Source organism: Zalophus californianus, chromosome 5 (assembly GCF_009762305.2).
Source record: "Zalophus californianus isolate mZalCal1 chromosome 5, mZalCal1.pri.v2, whole genome shotgun sequence".
NCBI classification, from domain to species: domain Eukaryota; kingdom Metazoa; phylum Chordata; class Mammalia; order Carnivora; family Otariidae; genus Zalophus; species Zalophus californianus.
Genome location: NC_045599.1, coordinates 121,177,198 through 121,202,587, shown reverse-complemented (window position 1 = coordinate 121,202,587; position 25,390 = coordinate 121,177,198). Strand labels below are relative to the sequence as shown.

At 37.2% G+C, this 25,390-nt stretch overlaps 1 protein-coding gene across 2 annotated transcripts; it reads left to right on the top strand.

Moving 5' to 3' along the window:
• Positions 1-1,717: 1,717 nt before the first annotated feature.
• C5H5orf51 (chromosome 5 C5orf51 homolog) lies at positions 1,718-18,735 on the top strand. Of its 2 annotated transcripts, XM_027605618.2 has the most exons (7): positions 1,718-2,003; positions 5,357-5,463; positions 7,609-7,752; positions 10,861-10,992; positions 11,875-11,989; positions 16,815-17,001; positions 17,126-18,735. In XM_027605618.2, the coding sequence occupies exons 1-7, from the start codon at positions 1,904-1,906 to the stop codon at positions 17,232-17,234; spliced, it is 894 nt and encodes a 297-aa protein (XP_027461419.1). In that variant the 5' UTR covers positions 1,718-1,903; the 3' UTR covers positions 17,235-18,735. The 2 variants fall into 2 exon arrangements, with proteins under 2 accessions (XP_027461419.1, XP_027461420.1); XM_027605619.2 differs by having other exon boundaries at positions 16,815-18,735.
• Positions 18,736-25,390: the final 6,655 nt, after the last annotated feature.

Sequence of the window (25,390 nt, the reverse complement as noted above, 5' to 3'; positions counted from 1 at the left end):
AGCGAGAGCAGGAATACAAGCAGGGGGAGTGGGAGAGAGAGAAGCAGGCTTCCCGCTGAGCAGGGAGCCCGACATGGGACTCGATCCCAGGACCCTGGGATCATGACCTGAGCTGAAGGCAGACACTTAACGACTGAGCTACCCACGTGTCCCTATAATATAGGTTTTTTAAAGTAAAAATAACTTATTATAAAAATGGAGAAAATTACTCATATTTTCTTTTTTATGACAGGGTCTCTTAGGCTTCAAGTATTTTCTTCAGTGCCTTTCTTGGTGAGGGCTGGCTGTTACCTGTTTATATTGATGGTGAGACACTCTTCTTCAGGTGCTTACTTTGGTATGATCTTGGACAAATCACACAATCATTTACTGTAAGGTTTGGAGAAATTCATAGTCAAAGTCTGTCCATTTTCTTCATCTGGAAATGAAGGGCTGTACTATGTGCTCTCACATCCCTTCCAACTCTCTCTGAAGACACACACACACTTGAGTTACTGTTGAGCGGTAATTCCCAGTGTCAAGTATGCTTCTTACTAAAAGTCCATGGTTGTTGAATGAATTATTGGAATTGTAAATTTATTTAAAATATACACTGAGGTGTCAAATGCTTATCAGAGTTTTGATTCTTTAGCCACATTGATCATATAATGCAACCTTCCTGGCCTTTACATTCCTGATTAGAGAGTAATATACTGACAAGATAACATGGAATTTTAAACTAATAAACATCTTCTGAATACTCATTATGTGCCAGGCACTGTAGAAAGCACCGAGGAAACAGAATTAATACATGATTCCTGTCCATCCCCCATGTTTAGGGTCAACTGAAGAAGAAACTATTGTTACAAAGGTCAGCTAAGAAGCCATTGTGATTACTTATAAATCGCAACACACTATTTCCCTATTTTTAGTATTGCCTATTATATGAAAAACTACCTTTCATAAAAAGTAAGATAGAGATTTTCAAGATGTACTTTGTCAAATTGAAAAACAAAACTCTAGTTAAGATTTGCTTGACAAGAGGCAAGAATATAGAGAATGAAAAGTAGAAATTAGACTCGTTTGACTAGATGCTTTGAAATTCACTCTCGAGAGGATGAACTTCACACATGAGCGCATTGAGGGTTGAGATGTGTGGTGGTGGAACTTTTGTAAATGCAAAATTTTGGTACTACTGGACGCGAGACGGTTAAAGTACATTAATACGACCTAGCCAATGCAGTTCAGAAATAAAACAAACCCAGGTGCTAAAATTAAGATTTGGAAAAGCGGCACTCCAACACGTAGACTAGGAACGCCCACTAGTGTTTGGAGCTCCCCACCCAGACACACAATAACCTCTGAAGACTTATGTGTGCTTGCAAGGGGGCTGTCAGGCTTTCCATTTCTGACCAGTGGGTTATAATCATTTCATTTTAGGCAACGCCCTCACTCCAAGGCCAAAAGGGGACAATCCTACTTCCGGACCTTCCCGTCTGCCCTATACACTACAGCGGCAGCGCGGGCCAGAAACCAAACAGCGAGGTCGGCCGGCCAAACACCACCAGCCAGTCGCATCCACCCAGCGCCTCCCCGAGAAAATGGGGCTTCCCATTGGACCAACGTGAGGGCGTGGAGAGCTCCCGATTGGTTTAGAGGAGGGGGCGGGAGAAAGGCGTGCCCTGACGTCATGCCCGCCCCTAACGTATCCCTATTGTTCTGGATTCTGGGAGGGAGGGGAATACAGAGAGGAAGAAAATAAACAGTAACCACCTTTACCGGCCTGTGCAAGCCCCTTTACAGAGCTGGGGTTCCCTCCCACCAACCGAAAGAGCTCCGCCCTCACGCTCCCCCTGCGCCGGGAGATCAGCTGACCGCGGGCAGGCGCAGTCACGTGGCTGGGGCGCGCCCGCCCGTTGTGGCCATGGCGGCCGCAGGTTCCAGTGTGGTGAGGCGAGTGGAAGAGCTCGGGGACCTGGCTCAGGCCCACATACAGCAGCTTAGCGAAGCTGCCGGCGAAGATGGTGAGGGAGCGGAGAAGAGGGGGGCGGGCGGGCTGGCGGTATTTCAAAGCTGGCACTCTACGCCAGTAGGGGCTTGGAGGCTTCGGCCTGTGGTCCGTGTAGCGCCCAGACCAGAGCTACCCAAGGTGTTGCGCTTCTGACCCTCGCTTCAGGGTCGGTTGTCCACCTCCAGGAACTCACGTTGCCTTATGCCAAGGCATTTGCGTCGAAACTGCATTTTTCATAACCCATGAAAACCTCTTACATCTCAATCAAATCCGTGCTGCTCTTTATCTTGATAGCGACTGGGAAAAGGTTAAAATCTGGATAAAAGTACAAAAGTTTAAATGAGTGGTTGAAGCTGACTGATAGTACACAAATAAGTAATGGTTGTTTTGGGTGCAGTAAAGATAGCTAGGCGTGTATAACAGTTACACTTTTTCATTGCTGCGTTATAAATTTCTGTCTTCTGTTTTGGACTCTAAACCCAACTGTAAATAGTATTCTACAGCAGAGCTTTACACTGGTATAGTTTGGATGATTCTTTCGTATACATTACCTCAGTTCTCACAAGGGCTCTGTTAGTGTTAGAACACTTGTTTGGAAATGTCTAAGTGGTTTCCTTAGGACAGACTGGCTTAGAGAATTACCCGGACTTTTATTTTTTTATTATTTATTTATTTATTTACTTCGACTTTTAGTTTTAAATCCAATTCTCTTTTATTACATTTCAGCTTCCTATTATTTTTGAGTTTTGAGCCTTTACTACAGATAGGTTTTTAAATTCTTGTGGACTGACTCATTGTCATCAGACTCAAGGAAAATAGTAGTGGAACATTTTGCCAGATGATTGATTGTTGGTGAATTTATTGAGTAGGGTCCACAATGAAATGGCTCAAGTTCCAGTGAAGATTATTTGCTGGATTATCTTTTCTTAGGAGTATGTTCTTCAAAACCCACAGATCACCCTGAAGATTTCTTTTTCAGTGTGTGGTAAGCAAATCCAAGGATTCACAAGAATAGTTTATGGACTGTAATGGCTATTACCTGGAAGTGTACCCAGGTTACCTTACATTACATTACAGTGATCTCCACCCCACCCCAGCTCCATTTAAACCAGTCTAAAGAGATTGAAGAGTGTTTTTTATTCATTTATCACTGAACCCGAAAGCCGTTCTCATTTTCCCATGGAAGAGTTCTTTTATTCAGACTAGAATGAGGGGTGGAAGTAAAAGTAAAGTGCTATATATTTTTGTTGGGAGACTTTATTCATTTTTAAGGATTTTATTTTTAAGTAATCTGTACACACAACATGGGGCTCGAACCTACAACCGTAAGATTAAGAGTCGCATGCTCTACCAGCTGATCTAGCCAGGCGCTCCTTGTTGGGAGACTTTAAAGTTGTGAAAATTTACTAAAATTAAAATGATAGTGATCCATGTTATGAACTATTAATCAGTATTAATAGCAAGATTTTCTTATTTTATGAAGTTTAATTAAAACATGGTTTCATGTTTGAACTGAACTTGGCATTCTTTTTTTTTTAAGATTTTATTTGAGAGTGAGAAAGCAAGAGACAGAGCAAGAGCGGAGGGGGAGGGGCAGAGGGAGAAGGAGAAGCAGACTCCCTGCTGAGCATGGAGCCAGAAGGGTGGATGCAGGCTTGATCCCAGGACCCTGGGATCATGACCTGGGCAGAAGGCGGATGCTTAACTGACTGAGCCACCCAGGTGCCCCTGAACTTGGCATTCTTTTCCACACAACAAAAATAATATTCACTCAAAATGTGCCCTTTAATGTAGCAACTATGTATTTATATTAGGTTATAGGGATTGATAGTTCCTATTTTCTACTTCAAATTAGATCAGATGCAGCCACATATTCCATCTAAGAATGTTCTTTTTATTACTAAGTCAGTTTTTGTTTATTTCTCATTGTACAAACACAATGTGTTTACTATATGGAAGTATGCCACGAGAGGGACTTTTTTCAGGATTATGTAAGAATCACTTGTCTTTGCCTTGCCAATCTTTTCTTTGACTGAATGGTTCCAGTAAAAGTATTGCATTTTATAAAAGTTTGCATAACCCCCCTCCCCTGTACTTAACAAATTTATGTGAGCTACTCCTTCAGCATTGGTTTACTGAATTCAGTGCAAGTCTTTACGTTTAAAATAATTTTGGAATTTAAAGAAGAAAATATCAACTCAGTTTCTAAAGAAGCACATAAAGAGTGCCATGTTCCATACAATTTCACTTCACAGTAGAATCTTTTTTTCTGGATTGTATAGATGCTACTTCGGGGCTGGGGAGAGATGGGAGGGCAGTTCAGGTGAATAGTGGACTTTAAAAGCAGTCAGTCTGGTTTAGATACAGATTAGGCCTCCCCTAGGAAAACTTGAGGTCATAGTATGATTAACAGCAGACATAACTAAAGCTGGTGGTGCCTTTACTTCAACAGTGAACAGCTTATCTATTTGTGTTAAGTGCTAAAGCTGGATCAGATGGGCCTGCACCAAGTATTACACTTTCTGTCCATTGGCTGGTGTTGGAAAGGGTATATATTTCAGAAGGGAAGTACAGAGGGGCCCACTCAAGGACCTTTGTGTCTAAATTTGACAAGAGATGGTGCAGAAGGGTAGATAGATAGAACCTTGGTATGGACACTTTGTAGGTTATGGAGGAAAAATCCATAAGAAAAAGTGAAACCACAGAAGCAAAGGGAATATGACATTAGAGAGAGGGGAGAAATTAGACAATGTAGAGGAGAGGGAGGGTGAATTGTTTTTAGAGGACATATTAGAATACTCAGTTCCTTCTTTGAAGGAATTAGGTAATTTGTTCCATTTCTAGGTTTTTAAAGGAATAAAATATGTAGATGGATTATAATTGTAACAGCTACTTACATACATAAATACATAAGCACATGATAAAGTTATAATTGCTCAGAGCTTACATTTTATGAGGCATTTGATTTAATCGTTTTAGAAAATACATTTATGAAATAAGTTCAGTGGAAGACCTTTCTGTAGATTTATGTGTATTGTTTGTACTATTCCAATAAAAGTTTTAAATTTATTACTTACACATTGTGTGTGAACATCATAAAAGCAGCATTATGAAAATGAAAATACAAATTGCATTTATGAAATGACAGCTGGACCTAGGAAGTTCATTCTAGCTTTTCAGAATAAATTACCACGATAAATTTGTTAAGAAAGATTAGGCATTATGACATACTTCATGTTTTACAAAAGATACTATTACTACCATGCTGCTTCTTCAGTGCTGTAACATAATATCATTTCAGATACACCATTTTTGTTTAACACTTTGAAACTTATGAAATAATCTTCACATTTTTATCTCTTACAGATCACTTTTTAATTCGGGCCTCTGCAGCTCTAGAAAAATTGAAACTTCTGTGTGGAGAAGACAAAGAATGTTCAAATCCATCAAATCTTCTAGAACTTTATACACAGGTACTGAAACAGATGTGATTTCTGACATGTTATGGAGAAGATTGCTTATATAAGATGACTGACTCCAAAGTTTAGGTGTAGCGAAACCAGTTTATTCTCTATTTAAAGTGTTTGATTTGGGGGGCACCTGGTTGACTCAGTGAGTAGAGCATGCAACTCTTCATCTCGGGGTTGTAAGTTAGAGCACCAGGTTGGGTGTAGAGATTACTTAAAAATAAAAACTTTAAAATAAAAATAAAGTTTAATTTTCATCAAAAAAACCTGTGTATATAAAACATAGAGACTTGAAACTTTGAGGCAATATACAGAAAAGTAAGATTTATTATCTAATGTGTTGAGGAAAAAAATCTTGCGGATAAGAGAACTGCTTCCCTTTATATATAATTAAGCAAAACACTAATACATGTAATTTCCAAGTTCTTGAAGGTTATTAAGAGGGAATGAAGGTCTCTGTGAAGTCCCTGATTATTTTTTTCCCCCTGAAATTCATCTTTTCTTGGGATTCTCAACACGACTCTCCTGCTATTGTCATGTAGGTCTATAAGATTTTTCTGTGTCCCCACCCCCATTTTTTACTTTCCTTTCAAATTCAGGTCACTGTATGGACAAGACCTGTTTTCTTGGTTTTCTCAAACACTGCTGAGGCAAGATGACATTAAAAAACACAATTTCATATGTAACTAACATTGCTATAGCACTTCATAGTTGACATAGTGCTTCATATGCCCTTACATGATTGTGAAAGTATAATAAAGATGAAGTGGTTATAGAAACTAAACTTAAGATAAGCTTCCAGAGTACACAGTTTACACTTAGGTGCCTGGCACTCTGCTTTCTGTTAGGAAATACATAAAGCTGAGTTCTGCCTTCAGATATCATGGTTGAATGAGCCTGTAACAACTTGTACTCAAACCCTGAAGGGCCCGCTGTTACTTGGCAGAGCTTTGCCCGGCTTTCCTTCCCTTTGGAAAACTCCGTGCTTGTTCCATGTCTTTCACATGGGAGAGTTCTAAACATTTTATTTATTTATTTATTTATTTATTTATTTATTTATTTATTTATTTATTTATTTATTTATTTATTATTTTTATTTTAAGTAGGCTCCATGCCCAACATGGGGCTTTAAACTCACAACCCTGAGATCAAGAGTCACATGCTCTACTGACTGAGCCAGCTAGGTGCCCCTAAACATTTTAATTTATTTCTAAAGATAAGATGAAAGACCTAGAGATACAGATTTAAATTCCCCAGGCCTCCTTGGACCCTAATGTTGGTTCTGAATCAACAGATAATTATCCATAGGATAATGATCTTGCCCTTCCTGGTGTAGGCCTTCCACACAAGAACACTTAGCACTTAAGTAACCCTATATGCTAGTTAGTTATATGCTTTACATAAGTTAATTCATTTTATCCTCAAAGCAAGGGAACTTTGAAAAGCCATTTCTTCTTTTTTACCACTAAAAGAAAATTGACTTGTCCTTGGTTAGTTAGGTGATTTAGTGGTAGACCTCAGTTTCCTTAGTCCAATAAATTAAAAGAGAAAGGGTTGGGTAGTTTTAAGGTACTTGAACAGAGCATCTTATATTTAGGAATGCTGGGGATTTAGTGTTTAAATTACATAATATTGGTGATATGCTGCCTTTATTGGGTGGCAGGATACATATCCTCCAAATGCTGATTCTGCATTTGAGGAAACAAATCCTTTGAAGATTCAATATATAAAACTAGAGGTATTGACCTTAAATTGATATAGCAAGCATTTAGAAAATGTTCAAGAAATATATATGTGTAAATTGCAAAGAACATAAAATTATATTTTTCATAATTATATGTGATTAGCTTATCTAAAGTCTCCATTTTATTTACTTACCTTTTTGGGAGAAGCAAGATCATTAATTCAATGTTTTAGTAAAATACCTATGAAGTTTCCTGTAAAGTCCATCTGAGATTATATTTTTCTATATATTTACAGATTCTATATATATACAGATTATATTTTTCTAGACATTTTTCCTACTTTTCAAATTTAAATATTGTGCTGGAAGATTTAACTGTCTAATAAGGCGCCTGTATATGTAAAGTTAAACTGTAAGAATCATTCATGTTTTTATGGATACTCCTTTTTTTCTTCCTTTTACTTCAGGCTATTTTGGACATGACATATTTTGAGGAGAACAAACTAGTAGATGAAGATTTTCCTGAAGACTCTTCACAGAAAGTAAAAGAGCTGATCAGTTTTCTTTCAGAACCAGAAATTTTAGTTAAAGAAAATAATATGCATCCAAAAGTAAGTTTTGCACTCCTATAAATAATAATGAAATGGTGCTGATTCTTGCTGTATTGCTCTTCAGAGTCTGTAATTTTTCCTCTGGAATGTGTCTTTGTCTCTGTTTTAGATTAAGATTAAAGGAAGGGTATATGAGAGTTTAACATTTCAGAACAACATCATAACTAAAGTATCACATATATGTTTCAGAATGTTTGCATGATGGAATTGTGTTGGAATTAATGGTGCCTGATCATTTTCTAAACACAGATTATTTACTGTTTCTGTTCCCTTTACTTTTGCAGGTACTGTTTTCTTGAAGGTCCCTAGTGATCTAATTACCACATCTCTTTTGTCCTTTTTACAGTTCTCACCCCCCTGGACATTTGCTGCCTTCCTTCCCATTGGTCACCTCATCCCTCTGAGGTCCTGCATGCTCCTCTTCATGTCTCATAGCCTTGCTCTTGCTCTTCCCCAGGCATCTCCCTTCTCTCCCATCCTGGAAAGATAGGCCCTTGCCAAGGATATCTTCTTAATCCTCTGATCCTCTGTTCTGTCTTTGCTTCATAACTTGTTCACTTGCTTTTTACTGTCCTCTCTGTTTAGATTCCAAGATTTTTATTTCTAGACCTGGCTACTCTTTCAAGCAAATAATTCTTCAACTGCTGGCTCTCTTTACCTAGATTTTTTTTCTCTGTGTGTTTATCAGGGGATGCTAACTGTGGAAATACATAATCTCAAGTTTTAGATGTACAGCACAGTAAAAATTTGATTGATTGATTTTTTTTTTAGAGGGAGAGAGAATGAAATCACAAAGGCCTCATTTTAGGAAGCTTAACTCAGCATCTGCCTTCGGCTCAGTCATGATCCCGGGGTCCTGGGATCAAGCTCAGAAGGAGCCTGCTTCTCCCTCTTCCTGCCAATGCCCCTGCTTATACTTTCTCTGTCAAATAAATAAATAAAATCTTTTTTTTTTAAGATTTTATTTATTTGAGAGAGAGAGAATGAGAGATAGAGAGCACGGGAGGGAAGAGGGTCAGAGGGAGAAGCAGACTCCCTGCTGAGCAGGGAGCCCGACTCATGACCTGAGCTGAAGGCAGTCGCCTAACCAACTGAGCCACCCAGGCACCCAATAAATAAAATCTTTAAAAAAAAAAAGGAAGCTTAACTCAGGAAGCAGCATTTATTTATTTGAGAGACAGAAAGAGTGCTTGCATGCATGAGGGAGCTAGAGTGGGGGGGAGGGGCAGAGGAAGAGGGACAAGCAGGCTCCCCACTGAGCAGGGAGCCTAACGCAGGGCTCCTTCCCAGGACCCTGGCTGGGATCATGACCTGAGCTGAAGGCAGGCACTTAATGGACTGAGCCACCCAGGGGCTGCTAAAAGTTTGATTTATTAAAACTGTTTTATATATATCTTCATTATTTTATTCTAGCAATAGTACAAATAACTGTGATCTTGTTTCAAGTAACATTTCTGAAAAGTTATCCTTTTTTAAAATTTTTATTGAAGTATTGTTGACATACAATGTCACATTAGTTTCAAGTGTACAAGGTAGTGATTCAGCAACTCTGTATGTTGTGCTATGCTTATAAGTGTAGCTACATCTTATAAGGCTATTAAAATACCATTGTACCTTTTTTCCCCTGTGACTTAACTGATTCCATAACTGGAAGCCTGTACTCACCTTTACCCATTTTGCCCATCTCTCTGGCAACCATCAGTTTGTCTCTGTATTTATGAGTCTGATTCTGCTTTTTGTTTATTCATTTGTTTTGTTTTTTAGATTTCACATGTAAGTGAAATCATATGGTATTTGTCTTTCTCTTTCTGACTTATTTCACTTAGCTATCTAAGTGATATCTAAGTCTATCCATGTTGTCACAAATGGCAAGATTTCATTCTTTTTTATGGCTGAATAATAATCCTTTGTATATATACACCACATTTTTACCCACTTATTCATTGATGGACATTTGGGTTGCTTCCATATCTTGGCTATTGTAAATAATGCTGCAGTAAACATAGGGGTGCGTGTATTGTTTCAAATTAGTCTTTGTTTTGGGTAAATACCCACTAGTGGAATTACGCACGAGTGGATCCACTACTGGATCATATGGTACTTCTATTTTTAATTTTTTGAGGAACCTCCAAATTGTTTTCTACAGTGGCTGCACCAATTTACATTCCTGCCTACAGTGTATGATGGTTCCTTTTTCTCCAAATCCTTACTACCACTTGTTATTTCTTGTCTTTTTGATTCTAGCCATTCTGACAGGTGCAAGGTGGTATCTCATTGTTTTGATTTGCATTTCCCTGATGATTAGTGATGTTGAGCATCTCTTCATATGTTCTTTGGCCATCTCTATGTCGTCTTTTGAAAAGTATCTATTCAGGTCCTCTGTTCACTTTTTGATTGTATTATTTGGGGTTTTTTGGTGTTAAGTTGTAGAAGTTCTTTATGTGTTTTGGATATTAACCCCTTATCAGATATATCATTTGCACATATCTTCTCCCATTCAGTAGGTTGCATTTTGATTTTGCAGATGGTTTCCTTTGCTGTGCAGAAGCTTTTTATTTTGGTGTAGTCTCAGTAGTTTATCTTTGCTTTTGTTTCCCTTGCTTCAGGAGACATACCTGGAAAAGTGTTGCTAAGACCAATATTAAAGAAATTACTGCCTGTGTTTTCTTCTAGGAGTTTTATGGTTTCACGTCTTACATTTAGATCTTTAATCCATTTTGAGTTTATTTTTGTTTATGGTGTAAGAAAGTAGTCCATTTTCATTCTTTTGCATGGAGCTGTCCAGTTTTCCCACACCACTTATTGAATGAAAAGTTATCTTTTTAATCAGATTATGAAAAACTTATATTTTAGATATATTAGAATTGGCTACTAAAATACTGAAACACTATTTTCTAAAAAATTGTAAATTGGAGTAGTTATTTAATTTTCATGTAGCAATAGATTTCTATACTTCTGATTCAAAGTAAGGCATTCATGTGTAAGTAGCTTAAGTAAAGGGGAAATTTCGTGAAATGAAAGTGTTTTGAATTGCTCAATATTTTGAAATTAATTTTGATTTTTACAGATGCAAGGTTTCTTTTTTTAACTATGTCTTTGTTGTTTCAGCCCTGCGATTTGCTTGGGGATGAACTCCTAGAATGTCTCTCTTGGAGACGGGGAGCCCTACTCTATATGTATTGTCATTCTCTGACCAAAAGGAGAGAGTGGCTCACAAGAAAATCCAGTTTGCTTAAAAAGGTAAAGGGGCATTCCTTATGCATTTTTGATCATTGACATTTATAGGTTTCAAAAAACTGTCCTTGATGTAGTAAGAAAAGTAGTGGAGTCAACAGTCTGGGTTTACATTCCAGCTCTTTTACTTGCTAGCTATGTATTCTTAAACAAATTGGAATTATTGTGAAGATTAAATAAGATAACATGTGAAAGCCTTTGTAAACTGGTAAATTCTATGTGCTTTTTTTAAGTTTTGAATTTTTATTTTTTAAAATACAAGCTAGACAGTCTTTATTAATTTCTAAGCGTAGTTCTGGCCTGAAGAGAACAAACTTGGTTGTGAGCCTGTCTCGTCAGCAGATCACTCATAAAGAACCATCATGACCGTGCTGCTAGAACATTGTAGCCCTCTGATTGATCTTGATTCTGTAAATCAGTAAATCTTAGTGTTAAGTATCACTAAGGAGTCTAACTTGAGTTGATTATACACATGGTTTATATGGGCCTGGAAGTGAGAGGTCACACTTGATATAAAAGCTTGATCATACTATTTCTAAATTATAATAAGTACATACATATTTTAATAAATTGTTACTGAACTCATCTTTATTATCTTTATCCTTTTCTTCCTCTGATAACATTTTTGACAAGTATAGTACTGAGTCGTGTTCTTGGTTAATTTTCTTTTCCCCATATGTTTTTGCTAATTGGAGCATTTGGAAGGTTACATTTATAAAAGTTTTGGGGGTGGTGGGTTCTTCTACCACTGTAATATAATAACCATAAGATACATCTACATATTAGCCAATTTTCTCTTGAGTAAAGAATGGGGAAAAAATTAACATTTGAAGTTTCTACAGTTCTGTATATAATATTTGCAATTCTTTGGCTTTGACTTTCATTTAGTACCTTATTGATGGAATCAGTTACTTGCTACAGATGCTAAATTATCGGTGTCCTATCCAGTTAAATGAAGGAGTTTCTTTCCAAGATTTGGGCACAGCTAAATTACTGAGTGAAGGTAATGTGATCTCTTTTTGAAGTTTTCTGTTTTAAAGGTTTTCAAAAAATTTTAAGTTTATTAGACGTAACTCTGACTTAAATGAATTTCGAGTTATATACCAAAAAGTAATAAAAGGGCTTTTAAAAAATTTAAATATCTTCTCATGTAACAGAAAAATACTGCTAATCTCTTTATAGCAATTCTGGGAGAATTATATATCATGTTGCTCTTTCACATAAAAACGGTCTGGAGCTGGTTATGGTGGCTCCAAGGCATCATCAGGTTCCTACCTTTTTCCTCCAACCTCTTCAGAACTACGGCCTATAGCCTCAGAGGGAGGCACTTTATATAGACTAGCATGAAAATAGCACTTCCCAGAGTTGTGCAGCATGAATCCCCATTGAGGATACTGCATTCTCAGTGTCTTAGGATGCTTTTGAAGCTCTTTCATCTCACCTATGTTTCAGTCTATAGGAATGGCAAAAGGATGTTTCTTTCAGCCAAGTCTAAAAGAGCAACCTTCTTAGAAGTTTTTGACACTAAAACTTCCACCTACATTTCACTGGCAAGAATTTAATCACATGACTTCATACAGGTACAAGGGAACTTGAGATGTACAGGATAGCCCTTTACCTGATACATTGCCATCCCAAATAAAATTGTCTCTTAACTAAGAAAGAAGGGAAGAACGAGTATCTGGTGGCAACTGTTAGTTCTTGTCGTAAATATCTATGCACTTAAAAATGTTAGGAACTGGGGGCGCCTGGGTGGCTCAGTCGTTAAGCGTCTGCCTTTGGCTCAGGTCATGATCTCAGGGTCCTGGGATCGAGCCCCGCTTCGGGGTCCCTGCTCAGCGGGGAGCCTGCTTGTGTTCCCACTCTCGCTGTCTCTCTCTCTCTGTCAAATAAATAAATAAAAAATCTTAAAAAATAAATGTTAGGAACTGGATGAATATAGAGCATCATTTGGGGTTTAGATTGAGATGTGGGAGGGAAGAACCACTTATTTTTACCATCTTTTTGTAAGTGGAGGAACTGAGGTCCTGATAAGCCAGATGACCTCTCAAAGGTCACATACCTGGCAAGTGACCTTCGATTATATGTGTAAACTTTGTTTTATACTTCATCTGAAAATTTGAAATTATACCTCATCTGAAATCAAATATGGAAAATAAGAAAACTTAGGGAAAATTCTGTAGTTTAATTTTATAAGTATTTTAATTATTTTTCTTTGTTAGCTTCTGTAGACTTCTTCATTTTATTTGAAAACATTGCTTAGAAAAAACAGCATGATTTAAGTGTCATTAATAGGTGACTGCTGAAAGTTACTACTTTCAGTTAATTCAGGCAAGTAGCTTGTCCTAAAAATTGTGAATACCAAGTGCCATTCCAGTGGGCCTGATATTTTGACGAACATGGGGTATTTTGACTTATTTATAGGAAGTATTTATTTCAGATAACTAATAAAGTGATTAGCTGCATTGAGAATGGCCTTTCTAAAATCTCACCCACCCACATGGATTGATATAAAAGAAAAAGCAGGGATGGGCACCAAAGCCTATTTAGAACCAAAGAAAGTAGGAAGATCAGCAATTTCCCTTATTCTCCCATTTCTAGTCATAGGGTAGGATACTTTTATGGCCTGGAATTTTCTCTAGGATATTTGTGGTATTGGTGTCTTCTCTTAAATCGTAATTTGATTGCACTGGCTCCTAGCTTCCACTACTTCTTCCAACAGGACAATCAAAAGAGACAGATCTTCTTTCCAAGAAAAAAGAACACATCTGCTCCCTAGCACTTTTGCCACAGGGCTAGATCCTCTTCTGGTGTTAGTTTCTTGTTCTCATCTAAAGCAGTTTGCTCTTCCCTACTTCTTCTCTCTGAAGATGTAGATTAGAAGCCCGCAAACCTATTTTTCATGGGCTGAATTCCTCCTGAGACCCCATTAGAGAGGGGGAAGCATAATTCTGAATTATCCTTAATATTAATTTAAAAAGTTCTATATGAATTATCAAAATATTTTTGTGGCCAGATGTTAATGATAATTTACCCAACTTTAGGTAAAACTCAAAGCAGTGTATACTTAGTATGATTGTTATTTCTTTTTCCAAGGTGAGAATCATTTTGTCGTTCTCTGAACATTACTTATATGCCATTACATTTTCAGCTTTTAAAAATTACCAAATAATGTCTTCAGTAAGCCTCTTTATGTCATTTCTGAGCCTCATTCTTCTGTGGGCCCTTATAGAAATAGCCTTGTCAGGATAATCCTGGACTCAAGTGGGTTAAATCAAAGTACTGTTGAGCTTTGCACACGCTTGGTTTATGACCTTTTTTATACCATTGAGGATTTCTGCTGCTGCCTTCTCAGCAGCATTTTGGCTCATAGCTTAGCCCAGAACCTGGATTCTAGATCCCCGAAAGGAGCATCTCTGAACTAGCATCACTAATTGCCTAGGTAGCTTGTTAAAAATTAACAGATTTCTGTGTACCACCTGCAGGGGTCAGTTCAATATATGGAGTCCGGGAATCTGTTTTTAATAAGCTCCCATATTATGATACAGCCAGATTTTAGAAATCACTGTTCCTAGTGGATATCAATCTGGCCACTTTTTTTTTTTTTTTCCTGTGGATATCCTCTTTTTGCCCTCATTCTCACTTCATGGGTTATTCTCCCGCTTCCTACCTGCACCCCCCATTATCACATATGTTTCACCAAGTGCACTTGGTAGAATCCTTGGGGAAGTTGAAAGGGAGAAGGTGCCTAATTTACATTGTTCATCTCTTCTGTTGATACTTAATTGTAGTAGTTTAGCATAGTTTCTCTGGATCAGCAGCATCACCTAAGTGCTAGGACTTTGTGAAAAATGCAGATTCACAGACTCAACCCCATACTCGAATCTGAATCTCTAGAGTTGGGGGTGCAGCAATCAACATGTTAGCGTGTCCAGGTCACCCTAAAGTAGGCTCCAGTTTGAGAACCACTCTTTAGCATATAGCCATTCATTCTCTCTAGTAACATTTTCCCACAGGATATCTGTGTCCCCTGTTCAGCAGTCACTCCTTGTTAATATAAACACCGAGGCTTAGACTTGGGCACAAGTTGGATCCCAGATGTCCCCTAGGCAAACACTCCTCCCACCCTTCCCAAGTGGCTTCACTTTGTGGGACATACTTCTGCTCCTCCTCCCAAAGCTCTAGCCTGCTTAAAAGTTCATCCTTCTCTCCATTTTTGTTTCTATCTTTTTATTCCCCTCCACCATTCTTTTTAGGAATAACTAGACAGGGTATAGGATCACAAAAATAAAAAGGATATGCATTCAACAAAATGCCATATCTAATACAAAATATAATTCTGAGTAACATCTAATGCTGTAACCAGCTTTTTCTCTGAGGTTTATGATTTTTTAACTAAAGGAATAGTGAAAAATTACATTTCTTAATATTTATATATTATGTTTGTAACGATACTTTATACTTATACATGTACATAACACTTATATAATATGTATATAATGTTTTATTCATAGAAAGCATAATTAAGTAGTGTAGCCTATCATTTTCATGAATGCAGGCCTCAGATTCTGCTCTTAAGTGACTCTTTTATTGGTGGGTGGTTTAATGAGTCATCTCTCCTGTAAAACCTGTTCTTTCTCTTGGTGATACTAGAACCTGAATTTGAGGTGAGGTGAAGGAGATAGTTGTAGGGACAAATTCTGTGACTATATAAAAAGCTTACAGTAGATTCAAACAATAGAAACTATGATAGATTTGAAAGTTGGATTTTTCTTCTATTTGTGTATCTCTAATACCATCATAGTCATTTCTGATGAGCCATATTAAGTGAGCAGCTGAGATTATGATACTCATTGATTTGAGGTAAACTTTTCTAATCATACATTAAAATAAATCATTTATTTGTATTCTAGTGGCTTCAAGAAGTTAAATAATCATGTATCTTAATGGCATTTTATGGTTTCTAAAACTCTTTTATATATTTTTATTTATGTATTCCTTAAGACAACTTCATAAAATAAGAGGTACGGAATCCTCATTTTTCAGATTTGCAAATGTAGGCTCAAAGTTGCCCAAAATCATAGTCAATAATTTATACCCAGATCTTTTGATTCTAGGTCTATATGTCTACCAAATTAATATATTTAGTGTGCCATAAATATTTAATTATATAATTACTTTATTTCATAACAAGAATGCTTTTAACTCTTGATGACAATCCTACATTGTATTCCTTTTTTTCTGGGAATATAAAGCATCTTGGTTATAATTTAACATCTTTCATAATTTAGAATTATATGGCCTCCTAGGGTCATATTTATGTATGATAATTTCTGTAGACTCTTGTAGAAATACAGGAGGTGTAGAATACTGGAACTGTATCACTGATCCTAGAATATACCCCAAAATAAAAGTTGGGTTCATGAGATTCAAGGAGTCTCTGAATACTCTAAAATTGTATGGAGAATTTAGGGTATATATTCCGGGAGAGGTTCCATTGATTATATTAGCATCTCAAAGAGGTCCTAAAGAGAATCCCAAAAAAGTTAAGAACACAGTGGCCTAAATAATTATTAAAAAAAATTCTCTGACAATACTCTGTTTTTTCGGGGGGATGCGGGTGATGGACCTATTTTATAGGTACAATAGAGATAGAAATGCCAGTTACATGAAGAATGTATTAGTGATAATTCGGGTTTTCTAGTGTAACTGTTAAGTGAGAAGGAAAAATGCTTAATGCCATAAAAGGAATTTATTAGAGTTTAAATAGCCAGGGTTTCTTTTTAAACATTTAAATTCTAATTTCTCAACCTAAATGATTTTCCCAGGAATATTTAGTGACATTCATTTGCTGGCTATGATGTACAGTGGAGAAATGTGTTACTGGGGATTGAAGCATTGTGCAGATCAACAGCCAGAAAATCAAGAAGTGGATTCTGGTGTTTCTGGAGCAAGCTACACGACACAAAAAGAACCCTTGGATTTCCGAGAAGTAGGAGAAAAAATTTTGAAAAAGTATGTATCTGTGTGTGAAGGACCCCTGAAAGAACAAGAATGGAATACAACAAATGCAAAACAAATTTTAAACTTCTTTCAGCATCACACTAACCAGTAAGTTCATCTATTCCTTTTCAAACAGGAAAACAAAACAACCCATGAAATGGAAAAGTTCCAGAAAAGAAGACATATTGACACTGTTTAAGAATGTTACACTACATAAAGATATCCAGCCTGGTTACCTATTTTAATGCCATCACCATTTTTCATTATATGTTTTTAAATCTATGAAAGAACGATTCTTTAATTTCTAAGATGGCATGTATGTTATTCTAACTCAGCCTGAACTGCAGATATTCTATAACTAATACCAAGTAGGAATTGAGTTTAGCTTTACAAGTTTTTCTTTATTGTGACATAAAATTTACCATTTTAAATATCTTTAGGTTATTTTAAAATCTTTCTTGAAGTTTACTATGCTTCAGAGATTAAAATCAAGTCACCTTATTGCTTTAGATATATGCTAAGGATATAAAAATTGGCAAAATAAAAAATTACACGACTAGTATTCAGACTCCATTTCCAGAATAAGATAGATAATGAAAGATGCCACAAAAGAAATGTTTCATTTTTGTTTTACCGTTACGCATGGCATTTACAATTTTTATGCTTTTGGGCATTTTATAAAAATTTTCAAGTGATTTTCCTATTTTGTTTAAAAGAAAATGGATGGTTTATCAGATGAAACCAAGTTAGGTTAGTCCATCATTAGCTCATATGTGTTTAGAGTGCACCTTTTCATATGTATTGAAATTTTAATATTTTTGTCTTTAATAGTAGAGATGAGTGATAAAGGCCAGAGAACCTGACTTGCTATCTTGCTTACAGTATTTCTGTCTACCTCAACTCCTGTTGTCATCTTGGGGTGATCTTATAACTTGCTGATATCCTTGACTTCTGCACCAGTGACTTCATCACATTCCAGGAACTTACTCCCATGGCTACACCTTGAATGAATATCACCATCTTCAGTTTCTCTTTCTGAAATCTTAAATTTTAGTAACTGATGACAATTCACATCTTTCCAGCTTTTCACTTCCTCATTTTTACTAATTTTTCTTTCTCCTTTATTTCTGTTCTATCTCTTTAGCTTCTTCACAGCCCCCTTCTCTTGACTGTTCCTCTTTCCCCTAAACCATCAGCCCCTTTCAGATTTTCTTCCTTCCCTATCCAGCCTCAGCCTTATATGGGACACCAGATGAAGTGTTCTCCACAGTCCCTTCAAGTCCATTGTCCCGTTGTCCTGCAGTCTAACCATTCTGCAAGTATCAGCATTGAATTAATCCTGTCACCCACCTTTTCTGGAATGCTGCATCCCATGTGAAGTACATGCAGCCCTTCAGAGTGTAATCCCTATAAGTATCTCAGTTTCAACTTTAGGAGAGCCCTCAGTATAAGCCTTTTGCTTGTTTCTGGTGTTGCTCCTCTCGTTTTTCCTGGTGGCTAATTTAAACCTCTCACTTTCCTCATGAGGTCCTCTGTCCCCTCCCCTAGCATATGGCTCTTGGTCCTTTCTTACAGAAAATTGAGACTATGAGGACTTAAACTTTTATTTCCCAGCTTTGCCCTACTCATTTTCCCCATTTTTAATTTTATTTATTATGTTATGTTAATCACCATACATTACATCATTAGTTTTGGATGTAGTGTTCCATGATTCATTGTTTGTGCATAACACCCAGTGCTCCACGCAGAACGTGCCCTCTTTAATACCCATCACCAGGCTAACCCATCCCCCCACCCCCTCCCCTCTAGAACCCTCAGTTTGTTTCTCAGAGTCCATAGTCTTTCATAGTTCGTCTCCCCCTCCGATTTCCCCCCCTTCATTTTTCCATTCCTACTATCTTCTTTTTTTTTTTTAGCATATAATGTATTATTTGTTTCAGAAGTACAGGTCTGTGATTCAACAGTCTTACACAATTCACAGCGCTCACCATAGCACATACTCTCCCCAATGTCTATCGCCCAGCCACCCCCTCCCTCCCACCCCCCACCACTCCAGCAACCCTCAGTTTGTTTCCTGAGATTAAGAATTCCTCGTATCAGTGAGGTCATATGATACATGTCCTTCTCTGATTGACTTATTTCACTCAGCATAACACCCTCCAGTTCCATCCACGTCATTGCAAATGGCAAGATCTCATTCCTTTTGATGGCTGCATAATATTCCATTGTGTATATATACCACATCTTCTCTATCCATTCATCTGTCGACGGACAGCTTGGCTCTTTCCACAGTTTGGCTATTGTGGACGTGGCTGCTGTAAACACCAGGGTGCACATTTTCCCCATTTTTAGAATGGAAGAGGTTGCCTGCTCCCTGTTGAAAGCCAGTCTCTGCCTTTCCTCATTTCCCCTGGGGCTTCCTTTTCGCTCTGCCTCCCCTGTAGGTGTTGTTCTTCCCTGGAGGTCTAGCCTTTTTCTCTTGATCCCTCTTCTCCCCCTTTTCCTTTCTTCTTTCTCTCTCTCTCTTTTCACTTACTCTTAGGTGATGTCATTCATGGCCATGGCTGCTTCTGACACCTATAATGTTAAGCTGACTTCTAGCCTTGCAGCTTGAATCCCAGCTTCTGCTCTCTCAGCCTTCTTTCTAACTGCCTATTAAATGTCTTCACCCAGATAATTTTAGTAGTTTTAAATTCAATATGTCCAAATAACTAACCCTCATCTTCTATCTAAAATCTTTTGGTTCATGTTTTGGTGGTTTTGATCTTTCACAGTGCAGGGCAACAAAGATTGCCATAATCTAGTTTCTGTCTACCTTCCCTGTTTTATCTCTGCAATGCATCCTATGTAATCATGGTCTAGTCCAGTGTTCCTCAAACATTAAAAACCCAGGCTCCTTTTTGATAAACATTCTGATAGAGCCTCTTGGTATAAGGAAAATCTCTCCCTATCTCTGCCCCTGTCTCCTTGCTTAACCTTACACAACTAAGATTTTTATTTAACATAGCTTTTTAACAAGTTTTACTATAAACATATCTTTTGTGCTTTCCAAGTATAAAGATTTAAATCATTTTTAGTATGGTTTTAGAACCAGAGACTGCCCTCCCCCACCCCTTTTGGAGCATCATGATCAATTGCAAGTACTTTGGTTCCTTTCCTGACATGCTATGTGTTTTTTCCCCTCAGTAGTCTTTGAAGATCTCATTACTTCTGCCTAGAATGCTTTGCCCTTCTTTGTGGCCAGGTGAATACCTACTTATCCTTTAGGGCTCAGCTCCAGTGACACTGTATCCCTAAGGCTTTTTCCAGCCCTTTCCACACAAAGTTAGATGTTCCTTTGCTTCTGCTCCCTTAATCTTCCCTCTCATATTATCAAACAGGTAACACTGCTTTATAGTTCTTTATGAGTTGGTGAACTCCATATTTAAAAAAAAATTTATCTTTATACATTGTGCTTAATGAATAGTAAGCCCTTAGTAATTTTTTTTTAAATTAATAAGAGACATGGTTCTTAAGTGCTGAACTCTGCACAAAAGGGTTGCTGCTATTGGATTCCAAACTGCCATGCCCTCTATACCGGTGGTTGACAAGGCAAATAAGGAATTACTCCTCAGAGGAGTTTAGTATTATATGGATTTGGAACTTGAGAAAACCATAACTTTCTCTTCAGAAATGGGAGCTTCCATTTTGCCTTCATGACCCTTATGAACTACTTGGGTCCCTCACTGGTTGGTATAGTTCTAAGGGTGCTCCTGGGTGCTTTTTGTACTTTTCCATCCCCCACACAATTGGAGAGTAATTTGTAGACCATAACAGTTGTAATGATCTTTACTCTGATGTATTACAAAACAAGGAACAGCAGATTTTTTTTATGTATGTGTTAAATAAAGCCTATGAAAATTCTATTTCATTTAGAATGAAGTGTCTTCAAGATAACAAATATTCTGCATAAGGAAAGCAGTATAATTCCCTCATTAACAATTATTATGTGCCTACTACATGCCAGGTTTCATCTTAGGCATTGATGATACAGCTTTGTAAAACACCATTTTTTGGAGTTTATATTTTAGTGGAGGAAGTGAACACATTTTAAAAAAACAAATTTATAGTGTATTAAGGGGTTAGCGCTATAAAGAATAAAGCAGGGTAAAGTGCTTGTTATAATCTGGAAAGTAGTGCTATTTTATTTATGGTGGTTGGGAAGGCATTAGTGTTTTCAAATTTCATCCATTTGGTTAAATGCCTTGCACATTCAGTACATTCATAAAGTTTCTTTCTTACGGAAGTTCTGATACAGAATTAAGGAATGAGTCATTACTTAAGACCTTTTTACTCTGATTACATTTAAGGTCTTTTCTGCAGTGTGGGCTTTACTCATGAGTGAGTGATAACCTAAAGGCCTTGCTGTGTTTATTACACTGGGGGTTTCTCTACATTGAGTTCTTGAATGGTTACGAAAACTTAAACTCTGTTAAAGGATTTTTTCATAATCCTTACATTTGTGTGGTTCTTTCCCAATGCAAATTTTTTTTTTTTTTTTTTTTTTTTTTTTTGTTAAGTAGGCTTTGAAACTTAAAGGCCTATCTGCTTTGTGGCATTTATAGGGTTTCTGGCTACTGTGAATTGTGTGATGTTGATTAAGGTGTAAATCATGACAAGACTTTCCCTCATTCCTTTGCATACAGTAGAGTGAGGTGAGAGTTATGACTGAAACCCTGCAATAAAATTACATTCCAACTTTTACACTCCCACTGTGGATTTTATGATGTTCCTTAATGTGAGAACTGTGTCTGATGGTATTCTCAGATTTATTTTAATGGCATTTTTAGAAACCCACAACTGGATGACATCCTAGTTTTGGATTGCTTGTCACTTTTCTCTTGCCATCTTCCAGGGCTCCAATTCTGACTCTAATAAGAATACCTTATCTGCAACAGAATCCAGGATTCTGTAGTTCTCTAGTGTCACTTTCTTGTATTATTTTTAACACAGTATGAAATAATGTTATTGGAAGTATTATATTAAAATACATTTAATGTATCCGCAATTAAAGTATGTGTTATGTATTCATCCTGGTGTTCTTTACTGTTTTTCCTTTTCCTACTTCTAGTGAAGATTTCCAAGTAAAATGTTTTGGAGCATATAAAATTTTTTTTTAATAAAAACCATAATCCCATATTTGTATCTTGTTCATTTTCTTTTATATCTGAGTGTTGTATCAGAATGAAAACCTTAATTTAAGTCTCAGTTTACTACTGACATCTGAATATTATTTCTTATGGTTCTAATAACTTTCAGACAGGGTAGTTTAGTGGTTAGGAAAATGGTCTCTGGAACCAGAGATCTGAGGTTGAATACTCGCCCTGTCATTTCCTAGCTGTGTGACTCCACAAAAATTATTGAACCTTTCTGTACGTTAATATCCTATTATTTAACAAAGGAATAATAATAGTACCTACCTCACAGGTTATTGACGATTAAATGGATTAATGTTCAAACTGCTTAATTCAATGGAATTAATTCTTGGGATGCTTAGCACATCTTAAGAGCTCAAAAGAGTTAGTTATTATTTTCCTTAAGTCTAGTTCTATATATCAGTTCATCATGCTGAAAAATATAATACTCGTCAGCCAGAATAATTGAGTGACAATGCGGATGTGTGTATTAGGTGGAGATGGTGATGGAACAAGACTGACAAATTGGTAACTTGAATGAAGTAGTGGATACATGGGATTCCATTACATTATTAACTCTCCTATACATGTTAAAAATTTTCAAAATAAAAAAATTATAACTCATACATTTATAAATGTTCACACTTCTTTGTAAAAGCTGAGAACCATTTCAGTACTTTATACTGGAATTGAAACCCATTTTTTTCTTGTCCCAGTTCTTTCTTGCTCCTAGAGAGGGAGAAGAAATGCCATATGGTTAATCAATTCATGATTCTTTTTCTTGTCTGAACAGCCTCACAGAAGTCAGCTTGTAATTGGATTAGTTATTGGCCATTAGCGAGAGCATGCAAGAAAAATAATGAAACTTTAAATTCAGATCTCATGGAACCTCAGTGTCAGGCTTTATTGGATTTCTGTCATTTGACATTTAGATCCCCAGATACTTACTTATGAAGTGTAAATTCAAGCCAGTAAGTATTGTGTTCAATATTAAGCATTAAGCACTCTGCTTAATATATAAGAAGGGACAGTGTATGCGAGATGTGTATGTATATTATGTTAAATATAATTATGTATTTATATGCATACACACAACTTACATGTATGTTTCCTGTAGCCTATCATGATCCTTATAGACTAACAGCTTTATGAAGCTTTATGAAGTTGCTAATCCTTTAGTCTTGAAGACTAAAAATGGGGGATTAATTTTTCAACAGGTGATTTGGGTTATATGTGAGAGACTGTTTTGACTAAGAGTCAACTAAACTAAAGAGGGACTAAATGAGATAAAACAATGGACAGAGGATGAGTGTGAAATTTAGAATTTCCATATTTAGTATCTTCACAGAAAGGATAATTGCAGGTTCTGGATATTGTAAGCAACTACTGGTTGACAATGACTTTAAACCAGATTATGTAGAGATCTATTGTGTCCATTCTCAAGAATGGAATTTTAAAGCCACTGGATTATTTTGAATGTATTTTTCTTGTGGCATGTGTATTTTTCTTGTTGCGTGGTATAACCGATAATGCTGCCTTGCTCTTTATTGAATAATCCTAGAGACTTAAAATTTTATATTTATAACCTTAGAATGAAATATTCCTTTAAGGAACAGAGCTCTAGTTTTTGAGCAGAGTATTCTTTGGATTATATTGAGGTAATCTATTTGAAAATGAATGACATAGTACTAAAGTATTTGTGTCCATCTTACCAGTAGAGACTATACCCAGTTCAAAATAATAGGTTACCTTTGTTGAAAAGAAAACTACAGGCCCCAAATGGAACCACTTATTTTAAGGTCCTCACTTCAGCAAACCCAAGACTTCATACCTAACCTAACTGCAGTTTCAGCCTTCTCAGGAAAGTAACTTTTTTTTTTTTAAAGTAGGGAGCCCAACCCCAAGACCTGAGCTGAAATCAAGTCCCAGGCTTAGTCAACTGACCCACCCAGGCACCCCAATAAAGTACCCTTCAACATGGAATTCCTGGTTAGCACTAGGAAATTTACTGATAGACCTCTCCCAGTCCCCTTAGGAGGATGACTTTGTCTACAATAGTGTACTTTTTGCCAATAATTTCCTTTTTTCCCATTCCTTTCTGCCTTTAAAGATTTAATTTTTTTAAAGAAATATCTACACCCAATGTGGGGCTGAACTTAAAACCCTGAGATCAAAAGTCGCGTGCTCCACCAACTGAATCAGCCAGGTGCCCTCATTTTCTGCCTTTATTTTCAATTTTTAAAAAAGATTTATTTATTTGGGGGAGGGTGTGCGGCAGAGGGAGAAGGAGAAAGAAACCCAAGCAGACTCTACTCTCACACTGATCCTGAGTTCAGGACCCTATGATCACAACCTCAGCCCAAGGCAGGAATAGGAACCTTAACCCATTGCGCTACCCAGGTGCCCCTCTACCTTTAAAAACCTTTCTTGTCCTGCAGCTCAATGGAGCTCCTTTCCATTTGCTAGACGTATGCTTCCAGATTGATGAATTGCTTAATAAAGCCAATTTGATCTTTTACATTACTCAATTTTTTGTTTTTAAATATCTTTTAATGTGGGCTGTAGCACAGTTTCTTAAAGCCTTTTCAAAATAAAGCTGGACAAAGTGAGTAAAATGGATAACTGTTCCGACAGATTAATAAACACTAGCAGGATTTCAACAGTACCGTATCTGGTTTCTCCTCTTATTCTAGCCCTATTTTGCTGCCCTTTTATGGGATGCCTACGTTTGGGAGTTTTTGAATGTACCTAAAATTATAGAGAGAATATAGACTCCTCACCTTGTCATGAGGTCCTTCGTGATTGGGCCCCTGGCCACCCCCCTGGTCCATTTTTTGCTAATTCCCAAGAAGACAAACAGTAAATCGGAGACCAAAAAACAAAGAACTGCACAGCGATGCTGAGAAGGAAGCAACTGGCTATTAAGCCTAAGGTAGCGGAAGAGGGCCAGCTATCGAGTAAGTAGGGGCCACCTAGGCCCCGACTAAGTGGAAATGGGTCCCAGACAGAAAGAACGACTTTGGGAGAAGTAACGGAACTTTATAAGGGGGCGAGAGATTTCACGTGACCGGGTGAGGTTCGCGGGGTTGAGGCCCGAAGTGAACGGGGCAGTTTCTCGGCGGGAGCTTCAAGCTCGGTTGGAGGACAACACACGTGATTGGCCCACCTCCCCGTTCCCTTCCAGGTCCCGAGGCTGTGCGCGGGGCGACGTGGACGGAGGTAGGCGC

Excerpts from the sequence above, each read along its gene's own strand:
- C5H5orf51 (XM_027605618.2), top strand. The coding sequence starts at position 1,904 with ATGGCGGCCGCAGGTTCCAGTGTGGTGAGGCGAGTGGAAGAGCTCGGG. Across the intron at positions 2,004-5,356 it reads CGAAGCTGCCGGCGAAGATG|ATCACTTTTTAATTCGGGCC; the intron begins GTGAGGGAGCGG and ends TATCTCTTACAG. Across the intron at positions 11,990-16,814 it reads AGCTAAATTACTGAGTGAAG|GAATATTTAGTGACATTCAT; the intron begins GTAATGTGATCT and ends TGATTTTCCCAG.